At 41.9% G+C, this 21,518-nt stretch overlaps 2 protein-coding genes across 4 annotated transcripts in view; both read right to left on the reverse strand.

Moving 5' to 3' along the window:
* LOC111965016 (ubiquitin carboxyl-terminal hydrolase CYLD) overlaps nt 1-19,227 on the reverse strand; it is a 33,000-nt gene extending 13,773 nt beyond the window's left edge. For all 3 annotated transcript variants that reach the window (XM_023988951.3, XM_023988950.3, XM_023988949.3), the window contains exons 1-6: nt 18,826-19,227; nt 15,814-16,179; nt 6,985-7,154; nt 5,432-5,675; nt 4,174-4,482; nt 2,800-2,905 (exon numbers count right to left, since the gene is read on the reverse strand). In XM_023988951.3, coding sequence (XP_023844719.1) covers nt 2,800-2,905; nt 4,174-4,482; nt 5,432-5,675; nt 6,985-7,154; nt 15,814-15,891 — 907 coding nt within the window. In that variant the 5' untranslated portion in view covers nt 15,892-16,179; nt 18,826-19,227. The remainder of the gene's footprint in view (nt 1-2,799; nt 2,906-4,173; nt 4,483-5,431; nt 5,676-6,984; nt 7,155-15,813; nt 16,180-18,825) is intronic.
* The window catches only part of LOC111965006 (DNA-directed RNA polymerase III subunit RPC7-like), a 737,315-nt gene that overhangs the window by 392,575 nt on the left and 323,222 nt on the right, over nt 1-21,518 (reverse strand). The gene's annotated exons all lie outside the window — the stretch shown is intronic.

Consider the following 21,518-nt stretch of genomic DNA (forward strand, 5'->3'; position numbering starts at 1 on the left):
ATGAATTTATTTGAAATTATGGTGAAATAAGTATTTGTCAATAACAAAAGTTATCTCAATACTTTGTTATATCCCTTTGGTGCAATGACAGAGGTCAAAGGTTTTCTGTAAGTCTTCACAAGGTTTTCACACACTGTTGCTGGTATTTTGGCCATTCTCCCTTGCAGATCTCCTCTAGAGCAGTGATGTTTTGGGCTGTTGCTGGGCAACACGGACTTTCAACTCCTCCAAGATTTTCTATGGGGTTGAGATCTGGAGACTGGCTAGGCCATCCAGGACCTTGAAATGCTTCTTACGTAGCCACTCCTTCGTTGCCGCCGGCGGTGTGTTGGATCATTGTCATGCTGAAAGACCCAGCCATGTTTCATCTTCAATGCCCTTGCTGATGGAAGGAGGTTTTCACTCAAAATCTCACGATACATTCATTCTTTCCTTTACACGGATCAGTCGTCCTGGTCCCTTTGCAGAAAAACAGCCCAAGCGCATGATGTTTCCACCCCCATTCTTCACAGTAGGTATGGTGTTCTTTGATGCAATCAGCATTCTTTGTCCTCCAAACACGACGAGTTGATTTTACCAAAAAGTTCTATTTTGGTTTCATCTGACCATATACATTCTCCCAATCTTCTTCTGGATCATCCAAATGCTCTTAGCAACCAGACGGGCCTGGACATGTACTGGCTTAAGCAGGGACATGTCTGGCCGCAGGTTTTGAGTCCCTGGCGTAGGTGTGTTACTGATGGTAGCTTTGTTACTTTGGTACCAGCTCTCTGCAGGTCATTCACTAGGTCCCCCGTGTGGTTCTGGGATTTTTGCTCACCGTTCTTGTGATCATTTTGACCCCACGGGGGCGAGATCTTGCGTGGAGCCCCAGATCGAGGGAGATTATCAGTGGTCTTGTATGTCTTCCTTTCTTAATAATTGCTCCCACAGTGATTTCTTCAAACCAAGCTTACCTATTGCAGATTCAGTCTTCCCAGCCTGGTGCAGGTCTACAATTGTTTTTCTGGTGTCCTTTGACAGCTCTTTGGTCTTGGCCATGGAGTTGAGTGTGACTGAGGTTGTGGACAGGTCTTTTTACTATAGTGACAAGTTAAACAGGTGTCATTAATACAGGTAACGAGTGGAGGACAGAGGGCTCTTAAAGAAGAAGTTACAGGTCTGTGAGAGCCAGAAATCTTGCTTTTGTAGGTGACAAATACTTATTTTCCACCATAATTCTGCCACTAAAATCATTAAAAATCCTACAATGTGATTTTCTGGATATTTTCTTCTCATTTTGTCTGTCATAGTTGAAGTGTACCTATGATGAAAATTACAGGCCTCTCTCGTCGTTTTAAGTGGGAGAACTTGCACAATTGGTGGCTGACTAAATACTTTTTTGCCCCACTGTACATCCAAAAGGTACACCTCCAATTGACTCAAATTATGTAAATTAGCTTATCAGAGGCTTCTAAAGCCATGACAATTTTCTGGAATTTCCCAAGCTGTTTAAAGGCATAGTCAACTTAGCGTATGTAAAKTTCTGACCCACTGGAATTGTGATACAGTGAATTATAAGTGAAATAATCTGTCTGTAAACAATTGTTGGAAAAATTATTTGTGTCATGCACAAAGTAGGGTTAGGGTTACCGACTTGCCAAAACTATAGTTTGTTAACAAGAAATTTGCGGAGTGGTTGAAAAATTAGTTTTAATGACTCCAACCTAAGTGTATGTAAACATCCGACTTCAACTGTATACCCCTCATCATAGCACCATTACAAAGTATAGGCCTGCTACAATAGGAAATAGGCTTAATAATGATTGGTGGTTGTGGAGCCTGGTAAAGCAGTGGGAAGGGCTATATAATTGTGCAAAATACAATTAATCACAAAGACTGATGCAAAGTGAAAAGCATACTTTCACTCATTACCATAGACTTCAAGTACAGGTGAACATTATCAGTCTTAGGTTTCAGAGAGCAAAAAGCTTTTCAAAGAGAAAATGCATTAACGAAATGTACCCACCCATGCGCACACACACACACGCACGCTTCAAGTATGTCCAAGAAGACCAAGAATGTCAAAGCATCTGAACCATTTTTGGGGTTCAGAGTCAGACAGCACACACAAACAAATCAATAAAACCAATGGCGAGAACAAAGAGGCTGAGAGGAGCCGAATCTCACTTGACTTTCAAAAACAAGCAGAGCCATCAAACAAAAGAGTCTCTGTTACTGCTGCTGCTGTTACTGCTGCTGCTGTTACTGTTCCTGCTGCTACTGTTCCTGCTGCTACTGTTACGCAGCATCTCACTTGACTTTCAAAAACAAGCAGAGCCATCAAGCAAAAGAGCCTCTGTTACTGCTGCTGCTGTTACTGCTGCTACTGRTCCTGCTGCTACTGTTACGCAGCATCTCACTTGACTTTCAAAAACAAGCAGAGCCATCAAGCAAAAGAGCCTCTGTTACTGCTGCTGCTGTTACTGCCGCTACTGCCGCTGCTGCTACTGCCGCTACGACTATTTCTGCTGCTACTGCTATTGCTGCTAGTAAAACACACAACACTCCACTTAGTGCTGCTGTGTTCACACACCCCCCACCACAAATACTACACTCATATAACTGCCTGCCTATATGGCTAATAGGCAATACCTGAAGCTTCTTCAGTTATCATTTATAGGATCCAAATAAGGGAGAGAATATTTCAAAAATATATAGATTTGCACTTGATGAAATTGTAATAAATTGAAATAACAATATACATTTGATGTGAGGGAAAAAAAAGGAGAGAATAGACTACCGGACCGCTGGACTCACCTGGCATTACGTCACAGATGGGSACTAGACGGGTGTGTTCCAGACTGGCYAAATTACACAGCAGCTTCCCGTCGATAACACCATCCCAGTCCCCAATAGGATTGTCCTGGAAAAGGCAGAGGCAGCAACCGATTACTGCTGCGGGCGTTCCTCATCTCCTACAACCTGTACTTACAGTCCCAGTCTCAGCAGCAGTCCTGTCATCACTACGATAGCACTTCTCTATCCAGTCAACTACCTCCTCCACCCAGTAATGGTCCTCTGTCTGCTCTTCTCTCTCCAGTCAACTACCCCCTCTACCCAGCAATGGTTCTCTGTCTGCACTTAAACTTTAACTCCCTCTTAACCTTCCCTCTCTCATTTCTCAAAATGTAGCTCCCGCATCTTCAAAACAGAGGGGTGCTTATTCCAATCCCCAGGAAGCAGGGTCAAAGTTCTCCAGTACTGGTTGCTCTACTCCACCACACTAATCTATGTACTTTTGGAAGGTTGGCCCCATTGTGGGCAAAAATAGATCCAAATAAACAAAAACGTTACACAAATATCACCTAATACTAAGCTGTTTTGTATATGGCGTGTCAGAGTGTTGTTGATGTTCTCTGTATGCTGGGCGAGGCTGGAGCAGAGTGGACGGAGCAGTGGACTCTCCTCTCCTTTCCTTGGCTGCCTGGCCAACCCGCTGGCCCTGTGCCACGCTACTGGTCATACAGCCCAGTGCTGTAGCTGCGTCCCCAATGGCACCCTATTGCCAATTTAGTGCACTACATTTGTGCCCATTGGGCTCTAGTCAAAAGTAGTTCACTACATAGGGAATAGGGTGCCATTGGGGACGCAGGCTGCAACTTTACCTCACTCCCCAGCTCCCCGCATGACTACTGCCCTTTGTGTGTGTCCCAGGCAAGAGTAGACCGAGTAGGCTCACTGCTGCTGCTACTAACAACCTGCAGTCAAATGCCTCTGTCATTATGCATGTTCCCTTTTCTTAACTGCTATGCCATCTGATTATATTGGCAACAGGAAACATCAACACCAGCAGCTGGTTGTTAGACTGCTATATAAACATTAGGAATGATATTTTATTTTCTGGATAGACAAACAAATCATACAAACAACCTTACAGGGGCTACTTGAACTAGGCTCTTGCCTAACTTGAGATGTAATTTACAAGTTGTTAGCCATGTTCTATAAATATAGCATTATTATATATGTGGGGTGTACATTTCACCTTTACCTAGTGTTAACAGCAGAGGAGAAGGTAATCTCCACTCTGACAGTATTTACATTGCCAGTCTGCCATTCAACAGCAGACAGGAGCAGGTTGTAGAGGTCCCACTCAGTAAGGCCCCAGTATGGGACCAGCGTCTCAAGCCTTACCATGTCTACTCCCACATAGTACCCCAGGCTCTCGTTCCCAGGCAGCAGGTCACAGAAGATGATGGTTCCTCTCTCCGGCCCCTCTCTGGTCTGGACCAGGACCCTGGAGTTGATCTCCAGCGGATGGAAATCCATCTCCTCCTCCACCAGGATGACGTGATCCACCTCTAGCTCTCCCAGCTCCTCTTCCTCGTCATCCCACAGCTCCAGCTTGTCCAGGGCCACGAACACCCCGCACTCATCCTCACAGCGGAACAGCTGTCGGCCCTGGTAGGAGCCCTCTGTGAAGCCCTGGCCTCTGCCCTCCTCCTAAGTAGAGGCATAGGTTACATACAGTATGTTAAACGTGGGATAACCTGCGAGTGACAGTCGCATGTGGCTTACTCAGTCACGCTAACCCTTCCCCTAATCTGTCACACAGTAATGCCAAAGAACTTCTCTGACCCTTAACCTCTTCCCTAACCCTTACCATCACAGGAAAAGCCACTGGGCTGAGCTGATACAAGAGGCATGAGCTGTCATTACAGTGAGGTGAGCTCAGCTACAGTAACCTGCCTATTCAGCATTCTACAGGGGAGGGAACAGGGAAGTGAACATCATACATCTGGGATGATGAGGGTTTCAGATCGATACTGCGGAGGGCATAACAGCATACTCAAAATGTTTCATTGCAGAGAGTAGCCGGCAGGCCCGAACTGAATAATCTTTGCTCTTACACAGGGATAATGGACAGTTAGAAAGTATAGTTACATGATCCTATACACTGCACTTCTTGAGTGCCATGTAGGGCTTTTCAGTATTGGCATTGTTCAATTTATGTTTGTATGATCAAGATCAGAAGTAACCATTGTTGACTGTAAATGTGTGGTAAGTATTCTGAATCGTGATACAAGTCTGGCATTCAATCAAGACGCTGATCTGAAACCCAAGAATGTGCTAAACCCTTTATAGTGAGCAAGGATCAGCCTTTCCTCTCGTCCGGCTCCTTCACCCACTCACCCAGCCTACAACTGGACACGGAGGAATAAACACAACATTGTGCTCCAATAAACAAGCCTTTGTAGCCCGCTACTTTACTGCATCTTTACAGAACGTAGGCTACGGCAAGAGAGAGTCCATTTACTAGCTTAGCTGTTATGAAATATCACACATAACTGAAGTTCCCTCTGGGACAAATAAAGCTATTCTATATACGTAACTGAGGGTCAACTGCTTACAAAGTGCATTTTAAAAGAACAGTAAAGATGAGGTTTCTCACCAGCAGCTCCACTCCAAACCAGACCCCGGAGAGAGCCCTGTCTGGGAGYAGAGATCCTTTAAATCGGACTACCCCGGGCAAAGGTTCATCCCCCGAACGCAGCTGCACGCGCACCTTGGAGCCACAATCGATGTCTCTGGCCCGCTCCAGCCGGGGCTTGTTGCACAGCAGGGCATAGCGCTCCTCACAGTTGGTGATGGGGAACAGCAGCTCAGCTAGCTTCTCATCCAGCTCCAGGACGTCCCTGAATTGGATGTACAACAAGATGTACATTTGAATCCCAGAGGAAAACACAAGAAAATATTAAAAAGTTACAAAAAATGTCAATATATCATACACTATTTGTACAAAAGTATGTGGACACCCCTTCAAATTAGTGGATTCGGCTATTTCAGCCAAACCCGTTGCTGACAGGTGTATAAAATCGAGCACAGAGCCATATACTCCTCATAGACAAACATTGGCAGCAGAATGGCCTTACTGAAGAGCTCAGTGACTTTCAATGTGGCACCGTCATAGGATGCCACCTTCCCAACAAGTCAGTCAAATTTCTGTCCTCCTCCGATCAACTGTAAGTGCTGTTATTGTGAAGTGGAAACGTCTAGGAGCAACAACAGCGCAGCCACGAAGTGGTAGGCCACACAAACTCACAGAACGGGACCGCGAGTACTGAAGGGCATAAAAATCGTCTGTTCTCGGTTGCAACACTCACTACCAAGTTCCAAACTGCCTCTGAAAGCAACATCTGCACAAGAACTGTTCGTCGGGAGTGTCATGAAATGGGTTTCCATGGCCGAGCAGCCGCACACAAGCCTAAGATAACCATGCGCAATGCCAAGGGTCGGCTGGAGTGGTGTAAAGCTCACTGCCATTGGACTCTGGAGCAGTGGAAACGTTATCTGGAGTGATGATTCGCACTTCACCATCTGGCAGTCCGACAGACAAACCTGAGTTTGGCGGATGCCAGGAGAACGCTACCTGCCCCAATGCATAGTGCCGAGTGTAAAGTTTGGTGTAGGAGGAATAAAGGTCTGGGGATGTTTTTCATGGTTCGGGCTAGGCCTCTTAGTTCCAGTGAAGGGAAATCTTAACGCTACAGCATACAATTACATTCTAGACGATTCTGTGCTTCCAACTTTGTGGCAACCTTTCCTGTTTCAGCAATTAGGAGTGGCCTGCACAGAGCCCTGACCTCAACCCCATCAAACACCTTTGGGATGATTTGGAACGCCGACCGTGAGCCAGGCATAATCGCCAAACATCGGTGCCCGAACTCACTAATGCTTTTGTTGCTGAATGGAAGCAAGTCCCTGCAGCAATGTTCCAACATCAAGTGGAAATTCTTCCCAGAAGAGTGGATGCTGTTATAGAAGCAAAAGGGGGAACAACTCCATATTAATGCCCATGATTTTAGAATGAGATGTTTGATGAGCAGGTGTCCACAAACTTTTAGTCATGTGGTGTATGTCAAATGTGAGTAGTTGTTGTTTTGTATTGTCTTTATATAAAATTGCAATATAGCATGAGTGTCACTATCCATTAATTAGACCAACCGCTCATCCAGGCTCAGCACCACGTTGGTCTGGTCCAGGACACGTAGGCTCCTCTTGCCCTTGCTGGGGGGTAGCGTGCGCCCCAGGCTGTTCCTCTCCTGGCAGGCCTGTCCCAGGCTGCCCCGGGGGATCCTCAGGGTCTTCTGGGGGGGCTTCTCCACTATACACTCCTTAGTAGAATTGAGTAGAGTTATTAAGGGTCTCAGTCTAGTTAGAAATGGCACCCTATTTCCTATTTAGTACACTGATTTTGACCAGGGCCCATTGAGCAGATATAGTGCATTATATAGGGAATAAACAGCCAATCCAAACATAATCGAAGATACCCATTAGTACATCAGGACTTATCTTCTTGAGTTTATTCTCAAAAAAACACAATAGCCAAAACAACAAAATATGAAACACAAAATAAACCTTTTTCGATAAACAGGCCTTGATAAATAAATAAAATCTTCAATAACCCTAGCGAAATTCAAGAATCTCTTAAAGAGCAACTGCTTTTAAAAAAGCAACGAATCCCTTTGAAAATGGCTTATTTGGCATCAATATGAGCCAGAAACAGTTATTCTAGTGTCAATAGACTACAAAGTGTAAATAGGATAATTTTGTTCATTAAGTCAGTCTAAACAGAGTTTGGAACATCTGTGCATCACAATGGATAAATGAAGATAGGGTTTTGATTTGACGATGTCCATTAGTACATTAACATGGGGTGAACAGCTGCAGTGATTACTCTCTATCCAATAGCATAGACAGTGAGACTGTTTAAATAAGACATGCCACACATTTTTTTTACTTGAGAAATACTGCACCAAACACCTTAGTTAGATGTAAAAAATGTAATAAAAACATCCATTCAAAATGAATTACAGATATCTCAGTTTAATTCTGGGGATTTTGAGGAAGTAAAATAGGCTTCCATGTCTACAGTGTCTCATGGGAGACAAGAATCATTAACCAAACACGGAATCGGTCAGGAAACACACCAACAGTGGTTCGTCCTTTAAAAGTTGCAGCGTACTGCAGCACAGCTTGCGTGGTGCTGCAAAATCCTATGGCACGTTATTTAAATGCCATCCATTTGGTACCATTAATGCTAGTTAGTACTAGCTTGACCACCAGTTTGACCACCAGAGGGAATCTTTGAGAAGCATTTGATAGCCTTCAATAGTGGCTGTACTAGAGAATTTAAAAACTTTTTTTGTAAGAACAGATTTTAAGAAATGTTGCTCAATTAATTTGATAAATTTTATGGTCTTTCTTTTCCAAGAAAAACAAAAAACCCTCTGGGTTTCCATTAGGATGGAATGGAAAATATGGCGCTGTACAACGTGATGGTCGGGAGTAGGCTACAGTGCTGGGCTATTTAGCTAAAGAATCGCAGTGTCGTGCGAGCACGTGGGAGACCTGGGTTCAATTCCCCGCCATGTACAGTTGAAGTCAGAAGTTTACATACACCTTAGCAAAATACATTTAAACTGAGTTTCACAATTCCTGACATTTAATCCTAGTAAAAAAATCCCTGTCTTAGGTCAGTTAGGATCACCACTTTATTTTAAGAATGTGAAATGTCAAACATTGTAGAGAGAATGATTTATTTCTGCTTTTATTTCTATCATCACATTCCCAGTGGGTCAGAAGTTTACATACACTCAATTAGTATTTGGTAGCATTGCCTTTAAATTGTTAAACTTGGGTCAAACGCGTCAGGTAGCCTTCCACAAGCTTCCCACAATATGTTGGGTGAATTTTGGCCTATTCCTCCTGACAGAGCTGGTGTAACTGAGTCAGGTTTGTAGGCCTCCTTGCTCGCACACACGTTTTCAGATCTGTCCACAAATGTTCTATAGGATTGAGGTCAGGGCTTTGATGGCCACTCCAATACCTTAACTTTGTTGTCCTTAAGCCATTTTGCCACAACTTTGGAAGTATGCTTGGGGTCATTGACCATTTGGAAGACCCATTTGTGACCAAGCTTTAACTTCCTGACTGATGTCTTGAGATGTTGCTTCAATATATCCACATAATTTTCCTCCCTCATGGTGCCATCTATTTGTGAAGTGCACCAGTCCCTCCTGCAGCAAAGCACCCCAACATTATGATGCTGCCACCCCCGTATTCACGTTTGGGATGGTGTTCTTCAGCTTGCAAACCTTCCCCTTTTACCTCCAAACATATCGATGGTCATTATGGCCAAACAGTTCTATTTTTGTTTCATCAGACCAGAGGACATTTCTCTAAAAAGTACAATCTTTGTACCCATGTGCAGTTGTAAACCGTAGTCTGGCTTTTTTAATGGCGGTTTTGGAACAGTGGCTTCTTCCTTGCTGAGCGGCCTTTCAGGTTATGTCGATATAGAACTCATTTTACTGTGGATATAGATACTTTTGTATCTGTTTCCTCCAGCATCTTCACAGGGTCCTTCGCTGTTATTCTGGGATTGATTTGCACTTTTCGAACCAAAGTACATTCATCTCTAGGAGACAGAACACGTCTCCTCCTGAGTGGTATGACAGCTACGTGGTCCCATGATGTTTATACTTGCGTACTATTGTTTGTACAGATGAACGTAGTACCATTCAGGCATTTGGAAATTGCTCCCAAGGATGAACCAGACTTGTGGAGGTCTACAATTATCTTCTGAGGTCTTGGATTTCTTTTGATTTTCCCATGATGTCAAGCAAAGAGGAACTGAGTTTGAAGGTTGGCCTTGAAATACTTCCACAGTAGAGGTCGACCAACTATGATTTTTCAACGCCGATACCGATTATTGGAGGATCAAAAAAAGCCGATACCGATTAAATCAGAGGATTTATTTATTTATAATAATGACAATTACAACAGTACTGAATGAACACTTATTTTAACTTAATATAATACATCAATAAAATCAATTTAGCCTCAAATAAATAGTGAAACATGTTCAATTTGGTTTAAATAATGCAAAAACAAAGTGTTGGAGAAGAAAGTAAAAATGCAATATGTGCCATGTAAAAAAGCTTACGTTTAAATTCCTTGCTCAGTTCCTTTTAACATGAGTTTTCAATATTCCCAGATAAGACGTTTTAGGTTGTAGTTATTATAGGAATTACAGGACTATTTATCTCTATACAATTTTTATTTCATATACCTTTGACTATTGAATGTTCTTATTAGAGGTCGACCGATTAATCAGAATGGCCGATTAATTAGGGCCGATTTCAAGTTTTCATAACAATCGGAAATTGGTAATTTTGGACGCCATTTTTTTTTTTTACACCTTTATTTAACTAGGCAAGTCAGTTAAGAACACTTATTTTCAATGACGGCCTAGGAACGGTGGGTTAACTGCCTTGTTCAGGGGCAGAACGACAGATTTTTACCTTGTCAGCTCAGGGATTCAATCTTGCAACCTTACGGTTAACTAGTCCAATGCTCTAACCACCTGCCTCACGAGGTGCCTCACCAAGGTAAGTTGCTAGCTAATATTAAAAACTTATCTTATAAAAATCAATAATAATCACTAGTTATAACTACACATGGTTGATGAAATTACTAGTTTATCTAGCGTGTTCTGCGTTGCATATAATCGATGGAGTGCGCATTCGCGAAAAAGGACTGTCGTTGCTCCAACGTGTACCTAACCATAAACATCAATGCCTTTCTTAAAATCAATACACAGAAGTATAGATTTTTAAACCTGCATATTTAGCTAAAATAAATCCAGGTTAGCAGGCAATATTAACCAGGTGAAATTGTGTCACTTCTCTTGCAAGAGTCAGGGTATATGCAACAGTTTGGGCCGCCTGGCTCGTTTGAACTAATTTGCCAGAATTAGTTATCCATTGCACCACAAATGCGGCCCTTGCAGAGCAAGGGGAACAACTACTTCAATGTCTCAGAGCGAGTGCCGTCACCGATTGAAACGCTATTAGCGCGCACCCCGCTAACTAGCTAGCCATTTCACAACGGTTACACCAGCCTAATCTTGGGAGTTGATAGGTATAAGTCATAAACAGCTCAATGCTTGAAGCATAACGAAGCTGCTGGCAAATGCACGAAAGTGCCGTTTGAATGAATTCTTACAAGCCTGCTGCTGCCTTCCACCGCTCAGTCAGACTGCTCTATCAAATATCATAGACTTAATTACAACATAACACACAGAAATACGAGCCTTAGGTCATTAATATGGTCAAATCCGGAAACTATCATTTCGAAAACAAAACGTTTATTCTTTCAGTGAAATACGGAACCATTCTGTATTTTATCTAACGGGTGGCATCCCTAAGTGTAAATATTGCTGTTACATTGTACAACCTTCAATGTTATGTCATAATTATGTACAATTCTGGCAAATGAATTACGGTCTTTGTTAGGAATAAATGGTCTTCACACAGTTTGCAACGAGCCAGGCGGCCCAAACTGCTGCATATACCCTGACTGCTTGCACGGAACGCAAGAGAAGTGACACAATTTCTCTAGTTAAAAGAAAGTCATGTTAGCAGGCAATATTAACTAAATATGCAGGTTTAAAAATATATACTTGTGTATTGATTTTAAAGAAAGGCATTGATGTTTATGGTTAGGTACACATTGGTGCAACGACAGTGCTTTTTCGCGAATGCGCTTGTTAAATCATCACCCGTTTGGAGAAGTAGGCTGTGATTCGATGAGAAATGAACAGGCACCGCATCAATTATATGCAACGCAGGACATGCCAGATAAACTAGTAATATCATCAACCATGTGTAGTTAACTAGTGACTATGTTAAGGTTTATTGTTTTTTAATGCTAGCTAGCAACTTACCTTGGCTTCTTGCTGCACTCGCGTAAAAGGTAGTCAGCCTGCCATGCAGGCTCCTCGTGGAGTGCAATGTAAGGCAGGTGGTTAGAGCGTTGGACTAGTAACCGGAAGGTTGCAAGATCGAATCCCCGAGCTGACAAGGTAAAAATCTGTCGTTCTGCCCCTGAACAAGGCAGTTATATATATATATTTTTTTTAAATCGGCCACAATCAGTGTCCAAAAATGCCGATTACCAATTGTTATGAAAACTTGAAAATCGGCCATTCCAATTAATCGGTCGACCTCTATTCCACAGGTACACCTCCAATTGACTCAAATTATGCCAGTTAGCCTATCAGAAGCTTCTAAAGCCATGCCATAATTTTCTGGAATTTTCCAAGCTGTTTAACTTCTCTAGGATAGGGCGCAGCATTTTCACATTTGGATGAAAAGCGTGCCCAGAGTAAACTGGCTCCTACTCAGTCCCAGATGCTAATATATGCATATTATTATTAGTATTGGATAGAAAACACTCTGAAGATTCTAAAACTGTTTGAATCATGTCTGTGACTATAACATAACTTATTTGGCAGGCAAAACCCAGAGGAAAAACCATTCAGATTTTCTTTGAGGTCACTCTTTTCAATGGGTTTTCATTGGGAATCCAGATTTCTAAAGGGACCTTCCTGCAGTTCCTATCGCTTCCACTGGATGTCAACAGTCTTTAGAAATTGGTTGAGGTTTTTCCTTTGAGAAATGAAGAAGTAGCCATGTTCAGAATGAGGCTCCAGTGAAGTGTACTGTTTGTTAGAGGCGCGTGACCAGAAAGCATGCTACACATTGTTTTCCTCCGGTATTGAACACAGATCATCCAGTCTTCAATTTTATCGATTATTTACGTTAAAAAATACCTAAAGTTGTATTACAAAAGTAGTTTTAAATGTTTGGACAAAGCTTACAGGTAACTTTTGAGATTTTTTGTAGTCACGTTGTGCAAGTTGGAACAGGTGTTTTTCTGGATCAAACGCGCCAAATAAATTGACATTTTGGATATATATCGACGGAATTAATCGAACAAAAGGACCATTTGTGATGTTTATGGGACATATTGGAGTGCCAACAGAAGAAGCTCGTCAAAGGTAAGGCATGAATTATATCTTTATTTCTGCGTTTTGTGTCGCGCCGGGAGGGTTGAAATAAGATTGGTCTGTGATTGTTAGCTGGGGTGTTATCCTCAGATAATAGCATTGTTTGCTTTCGCCGTAAAGCATTTAAAAAATCTGACACGTTGGCTGGATTCACAACAAGTGTAGCTTTAATTTGGTATATTGAATGTGTGATTTCATGAAAGTTTAATTTTATAGTAATTTATTTGAATTTGGCGCTCTGCATTTTCACTGGATGTTGGCCAGGTGGGACGCTACCGTCCCACATATCCCAGAGAGGTTAAAGGCAACCTCACTAGGGTATGTGGGACGGTAGTGTCCCACCTCGTCAACAGCCAGTGAAACTGCAGGGCGCCAAATTCAAAACAGAAATACCATTATTAGAATACCTCAAACATACAAGTATTATACACAATTTTAAAGATAAACTTGTTGTAAATCCCGCCAGTGTCCGATTTCAAAAAGGCTTTACGACGAAAGCACACCATCTGATTGTTAGGTCAGCGCCTAGTCACAGAAAAACACAGCCATTTTTCCAGCCAAAGAGAGAAGTCACAAAAAGCAGAAATAGAGATAAAATTAATCACTAACCTTTGATGATCTTCATCAGATGACACTCATAGGACTTCATGTTACACAATACATGTATGTTTTGTTCAGTAAAGTTAATATTTATATCCAAAAATCAGAGTTTACATTGGCGCGTTATTTTCAGTAGTTCCAAAACATCCGGTGATTTTGCAGAGAGCCACATCAATTTACAGTAATACTCATAATAAACATTGCTAAATGATACAACTGTTATGCATGGTATTTTAGATCCACTTCTCCTTAATGCAACCGCTGTGTCAGATTTCAAAAAAGCTTTACGGAAAAAGCACACCATGCAATAATCTGAGTACAGCGCTCAGAGACCAAAACTACCCAAACAGATATCCGCCATGTTGTGTAATCAACAGAAGTCAGAAATAGCATTATAAATATTCACTTACCTTTGATGATCTTCAGAATGCACTCCCAGGAATCCCAGTTCCACAGTAAATGTTTGTTTATTCGATAATGTCCATCATTTATGTCCAAATACCTCCTTTTTGTTCGCGCATTTAGCCCAGTAATCAAAATTCATGAGGCGCGATCACTAGGTGCAGACGAAAAGTCAAAAAGTTCCGTTACAGTCCGTAGAAACATGTCAAACGATGTATAGAATCAATCTTTAGGATGTTTTTAACATAKATRTTCAATAATGTRCCAACCGGAGAATTCCTTTGTCTMCAGAAWTGCAATGGAACGCAAGCTAACTATCACGTGAACGCGCATGGCCAGCTCGTGGCTCTCTGGCAGACCTCTGACTCATTCCCCTCTCATTCGCCCCCACTTAACAGTAGAAGCTTCAAACAAGGTTCTAAAGACTGTTGACATCTAGTGCAAGCCTTAAGAAGTGCAATAAGACCCCATAGACACTGTGTATTCGATAGGCCATGAGTTGAAAAATTACAAACCTCAGATTTCCCACTTCCTGGTTGGATTTTTTCTCAGGTTTTTGCCTGCCATATGAGTTCTGTTATGCTCACAGACATCATTCAAACAGTTTTAGAAACTTCCGAGTGTTTTATATCCAAATCTACTAATTATATGCATATTCTAGCTTTTATGGCTGAGTAGCAGGCAGTTTAATTTGGGCACGCTTTTCATCCAAAATTCCCAATGCTGCCCCCTACCCTAGTGAAGTTAAAGGCATAGTCAACTTAGTGTATGTAATCTTCTGACCCACTGGAATTGTGATACAGTGAATTATAAGTGAAATAATCTGTCTGTAAACAATTGTTGGAAAAAGTATGTGTCATGCACAAAGTAGATTTCCTAATGCATGTAGTGCATGTAAACTTCCGACTTCAACTGTAAATAAGAATTTGTTATTAACTGATTCCATGTGTGTTATTTCATAGTTGTGACGTCTTCACTATTATTCTGCAACATAGAAAATAGTACAAATAAAGAAAAACCCTGAAATTAATAGATGTGTCCAAACTTTTCACTGGTACTTGCTTAACTAATTTGATTAATATTATGGTGTTTCTATTCCAAGAAAAACAAAAAACCCTCTGGGTTTCCATTAGGATGGAACTTCAATATGCTCTTTAAATAAATAAGACCTACACCACTTTTAACAGCACATTACTCAACACCAGTGAGACTCAGGTCACCTACGGTAGGCCTAGAGTATATTGAAAAATATGACGTGACTCTCAGCCAATAAATACATATAGAGGATTGGAGGATTCAAAATTAAAACCAAAAGCCGCCTCAAACTGAAAATTGCAACCGATCACGGCCGGTTGTGATACAGCCAACCTAACTTAGAATTCTCCCCCTACCCTCCTTTTAGACAAGTCTATTGTCCAGCTACCTGCTAACAGCCATAATGGCGCTGTACAACGTGACCGTGTGCGTTTGAAAGAGTATTTTCCAGTAAGCAACAATTTGTATACCTTTATGAGACAACTTTGTTCCAATATTTCTGTGATATTTATTCCCATAGTAATTCGTTATGGAGCCATAACTAAATAAACGTCGGCATTTTGAAAGAGTATTTTTATCATTATTGTATTAGCATAAGCATAAATATGCCATTATTAGTTACATTGTTTTAGTTTGAATGTGCAGACTGGCACCAAGAACAGTGGGAACGTTTCCCTAGTCAGCGCCATTATTAGTGCAATGCCCCTTAAAGTGTTGCTCTGTGCTACCCAGTGTGGCGGGGTGAGTGACCCCCCCCCCCGTACCGTACTAAACCACAAAATACTTCTAAGAACCGCAGCATAATCACAAAAGTTTTAGTGGGGCAACCACTGTACAAGACTGAAATCTGGGCAACAGAAAATAAACATATGTATATTTACCTTGACCACCATGTAGAAGCGCCAGTCCTCCCTGAAGCCCCCACTGGGCTTCTCCTGGCTCCACAGGGCAGAGCTCATGGCTGTAGGGGCTGGGGCATAGCAGGGGGAAATACAAGGTCCGCCTGTCTAACTAACCCAATATGAAGCCCCTCTCTCTTCCCTTTATGGACGTTCCTCTATCCCCAAAGCAGTGACAGGGGCATAACAAGGGTGAGAGAAACTAGGCCTAACACCTGAGGGGAAGGTTGTCTGGTTAGAGAGTAGACAGAGAGGGTGTTATGGTCGTTCACAGGCTCCTGCTGGCCTGGGGTGCCCTCATAATGGTCTCAACTGTCTGCCTGCATGCCCCAATGTACTTCGAAGGACCTGTGTATGAAAAGAAAGGCATGCTGTTATTATGACAATGTTGTTAAAAGGTCATGGAATGCCTCCAGGTTAATTCTATTAAATCACTGACTTATCATAAATCTCATCTCAATTGCTCCCTCCAAAAATTGGCCTATGGCTAGGCTATATTAACCCAAATAAGCATTGAGCCTTTTGGGAAAACAACAAAACATTTAGGCAACACAAATCTGGGATAAGCTCTGAATAAATGGAATTCAAAGATTAAAACTGGTATCTAAACAAACAGGATGTAGGCTCATTAGAATGTAGTGCTATTATCTGAGTGAAGCCTGATTGCACCATTAGCTACAGGCTGCTACTGTACCTCATAACACTGATGGTGAAAACCAGTTGAGCACAAACATGATTAGGCCTAACCTTGTGTACTACCGGTATCTTGCAACCAAATAGGCCCAAAAAAGTTACTACCTGTATTCTGATTCCTGACAAACCTATTTGAAATAAGGGTCAAATTGATTTGAATTCAATCACTTTTTGACAGCTCCCTTTTGATTTGAACGAAACCTTTCATACATATTTGCCCATTGTAGAAGTGCTCAGGAAGTGACTTTGTAGCTCAATGCCAAAACATTCTGGAGATAAAGGTGCTCAAAGTTGACTTATTTTGCATACCCCACCATACCATGAAACATCAATGTCTTCATCACTGGAAAAAATAAAGAGTTTGGGATTGATATAATTTAAAAGCTTAGAAACAGGGTTGTCAAACTACTTAATAGTTTCTGGAAAAAGAAACTGGCAATTATATTAAAACGCTTCATTTCAAGAAATAATAAAATAGTTTGACATGATATCAAGCTGAACCGCTTATCTTTTCCAGTGATGAAGACACGGATGTCTCATGGTATGGTGGGGTATTCAAAATAGGTACACTTTGAGCACTTTTACCTCCTGAATGTTTTGGCATTCAGGTCCAAAAAGTCACCTTCTTAACACTTCTTCCATGGGCAAACATGCATAGAAAGTTGACAGGGATGCTGTCCAAAAACAGACTGAATTCAAATGGCTTTACCCTGAAGGCAATTTTGAAGCAGGCAGACAATATGCTCATAACCTGTTGATACTCTCCTCTTAAGATGATAAATGGGTGATGCCGCATAGGCCTTGGTACTACAGTCAATATTAACACAAATGGATTCTAAGCCAGCCGTTATTCAAACACACCGTTATAAACACGTTATTCAAAACTCACTCGGGCCTGACTCAGAATTTGAGACATTTTGGATTTCCCCTAGCTGTGTGATGATCAGATATGGTCAGAGTGTATTAAGGGAGCTGTGAGGGGGAATTCACAGACTAAAGCAGTCAAACGCCTCTTCCTGACAAACAGAGTCACCGCCACTTTAATACAGGGTCGACCTGTTTTGACAAACCCAATATGAAGGGGAGATCCAAGCACCTCTGACATGACTCCTCTTTATGGTTCTCTGGCCACTCTCACATCTAGGCTATTCACACCTCATGTCTGTGCATCAAGCATCAATCAAGCAAGTTGGGGATCCCGATTGGCGCAGCGGTCTAAGGCACTGCATCTCAGTGCTAGAGGCATCACTACAGACCCTGGTTCGATTCCAGGCTGTCACAACCGGCTGTGATTGGGAGTCCCATACGGCAGCGCACAATTGGCCCAGTGTCGTCAATGTTAGAGTTTGGCCGGAATTTGTTCTTAACTAATAACTTCCCTAGTTAAATAAAGGTTAAATAAATACCAAATAAAAAATCTATGACAGGGTGCCGCTGTGTTAGCCTTGGTTTGCATTGCAACTCCTCTTAGGCTGCGTATCTGTGCATAACATCAATTTTCACATAGGGGCATGATAAACAACAAGTCCTCTATTTGAGCTTGAGGAGGGAGCATGGAGTGAGCAAAATAACATGACAGACAATTACTATGTTGTGATGTTGTTCTAACAGTCTACCATAAGGAAGGAGTGAGGGCAAAAGGCCTACTGCCCTTTCAAAATACACATAATTGAATGACCCTTGGTCAACAACATGCACCACCGCAGTGCTTACATAGGCATTATCTGACATGACAACTACTTCTGAAAGTAGCCCACTTGTCCCTTTTGCTTTGCCTTTTAACAGTGTGAATGTGTGAAGTACAATATAGCCACATACGGATGGTGCTGACATCCTGAATATAAAATGACTGGGATGTAACACTGACTATTTAAACACACCATCACAACATTCAAAAGCCCCAACAGATTAAATATTATTAACAGCAGAGTAATTGTATCATCATTGCAGCAGTGGTCTTGTATGTTCCATCAGTGACATCACTGAATAAAGCCAGTCAGCAGCAGCGAGTGGTGATGATGATGCGTGAGAGAAGAAGGAAGAATGTGTCACTGCCAAGCCTTGCTCAATCATGGATGAGGAAGGACTCTCATTGAAAAAAACACCCATGGAACATGTCAATTAGTGTAAAACAGCACACATACTAGGACATGTTTGCTGTAGGGCTAGCTAGCCAGTATAGCAAACCATGCAATATTTGATCAGGTGCATCCATATCATAATCTGACGTATGACGAGGAAGCAAACATGAAATATAGCCATCATTATGACATAACGTCGTTAGCTAGCTCGTTTTCTTACCTTATTCAAACGTCAGTTTGGTGCTGCAGTGTCGTGTCACCTGCTCATTCAAATGCTGTCCTTTAGTAGCTGAGGTTTTGATACGTTTGTACAATTAACTGGCTAGTTTGTTGATCGCAAACCAGCTGATAATCGATATGACAGCCTCGAAATTAGCTAGCCAAAGTAGCTAGTATGGCAAGCTAGCTGTCCCATGCAACAGAGCATGTTATCTACGGCATTTAATGTAGATAAATATTTTTCTGAACGACTCTTAGACTATACTATTAAATACTGACACACAAAACATATATTACGTGACAGACAAAATAAGTCAGGCCTTATAGCAAGAGGAATAAAGATAATTTACAAAACCAATAGACCCCGAAATGTGTGTCTCCTGAAAATATGCCAAATCATAACCCATTGGCCAATCTGCATCCATCACAAGTGCCAATAGGCTGGATTTCAGGTTAATCATTAAGTCCCACCCCCCGGGGTTTTCCCACGAGTTTGGTTGACGGGTATTGAAGAATCTGCGAATGAGTGGTTCTCTAGTAGCAGTTTCTAAACCTGCTACTATTCTTCCTGGCAGACGGTCTTCACTAGTTACCCCAACCACAAAGCCCGCCTATTTCTACAATGTATCTTCTCAACGTTTTAATTTAAACCTAGCCATAACCGTAACCACACTGCTAACCGTATGCCTAACCCTAACCTTAAAATAAGACCAAAAGGCACATTTTTCCCCCGTGAATTTTTACGATATGGCCCATTTTTGACGTTGTGGCTGTGGTAACTAGTTATAACCCTTGTAGACCCTGCACACTAGATGACAAATAGGGGGCGCTGTGTTGAAGCCATCGTGCCTCCATCTTGGCCTGATCTATATGCAATATTCCAGTCAGGAAAAAGTAACATATACTCAGCAAAAAAAGAAACGTCCCTTTTTCAGGACCCTGTCTTTCAAAGATAATTCGTAAAAATCCAAATAACTTCACATATCTTCATTGTACAGGGTTTAAACACGGTTTCCCATGTTTGTTCAATGAACCATAAACAATTAATGAACATGCACCTGTGGAACGGTCGTTTAGACACTAACAGCTTACAGACGGTAGGCAATTAAGGTCACAGTTATGAAAACTTAGGACACTAAAGAGGCCTTTCTACTGACTCTGATAAACAACAAAAGAAAGATGCCCAGGGTCCCTGCTCATCTGCGTGAACGTGCCCTAGGCATGCTGCAAGGAGGCATGAGGACTGCTGATGTGGCCAGGGCAATAAATTGCAATATCGGTACTGTGAGATGCCTAAGACAGCGATACAGGGAGACAGGACAGACAGCTGATCGTCCTCGCAGTGGCAGACCACGTGTAATAACACCTGCACAGGATCGGTACATCAGAACATGACACCTGCGGGACAGGTACAGGATGGCAACAACAACTGCCCGAGTTATACCAGGAATGCACAATCCCTCCATCAGTGCTCAGACTGTCCGCAATAGGCTGAGAGAGGCTGGACTGAGGGCCTGTAGGCCTGTTGTAAGGCAGGTCCTCATCAGACATCACCGGCAACAACGTCGCCTATGGGCACAAACCCATCGTCACTGGACCAGACAGGACTGGCAAAAAGTGCTCTTCACTGACGAGTCGCGGTTTTGTCTCACCAGGGGTGATGGTCGGATTCGCGTTTAAGGAATTAGAGCAGTACATTAAGAACATTCTACATTCTTCTAATAAGAAAGGTGTTAAAACAATCAATATGTGTGCATCTTTTAAGGTCTTTGCATAATCTGGAATTTGTTGTAACCCCTAGCCTATGTTATCGTTGTTTGTTTGTATACTTCTTGTATGTATACTGTTTTTTCTGCAAGAAAAAAATTAAAATAAAAAAATATTTAAAAAAGAAATCTTGGCCTGATTTTGGTACTCCCCCACCATTGTGAACTACATTCATTTTCGCCACATTTATTTTAATATAATCACCTTCATGCATACGTTTAAATTATATTGTGAGCTAAACACAAAAATAAAAAATGAAAAAAATATAAAAAACATTTCCTTTAAGTATCACCTTAGAGATTACTAATAATACTGTCACCACTACAACAACAAAATGCTTAAATATATGTAATTTTGTCCTTGAAAAGTTTAATTGAAATACTGTAGAATTCCACATTCCTATGGAGGACTGCTCCTTCTGGGGAGTGCCAATATTTACATTTACATTTAAGTCATTTAGCAGACGCTCTTATCCAGAGCGAATTACAAATTGGTGCATTCACCTTATGATATCCAGTGGAACAACCACTTTACAATAGTATGACTGACTGGTGGCTTCAAAGTAGAGGTCGACCGACATGGCCGATTAATTAGGACCTATTTCAAGTTTTCATAACAATCGGTAACCGCCGATTATGGCCGATTACACTGCAATCCACGTGGAGACTGCATGGCAGGCTGACCTCCTGTTACGCGAGTGCAGCATCAAAAGGACCTTGTGGCTGCAAGGAGCCAAGGTGATTAGGAGACGACAGCTGGCAATTAATTATTGGGTCAGCCTACAGGGACATGGGCTATCTCATCCTGCGAAAAGGATTTTACAGGCATGCTGGGAACATGAGCAAAGACAGAACACGAGCTTTGGGTGGATGGGTAATACCCAGGTGAAGGAGATGGGACTGTATGGAAGGGAATTTAGTCCAACGG

The sequence above is a fragment of the Salvelinus sp. IW2-2015 genome, linkage group LG6.1 (assembly GCF_002910315.2).
Source record: "Salvelinus sp. IW2-2015 linkage group LG6.1, ASM291031v2, whole genome shotgun sequence".
In the NCBI taxonomy this organism is placed as follows: Eukaryota; Metazoa; Chordata; class Actinopteri; order Salmoniformes; family Salmonidae; genus Salvelinus; species Salvelinus sp. IW2-2015.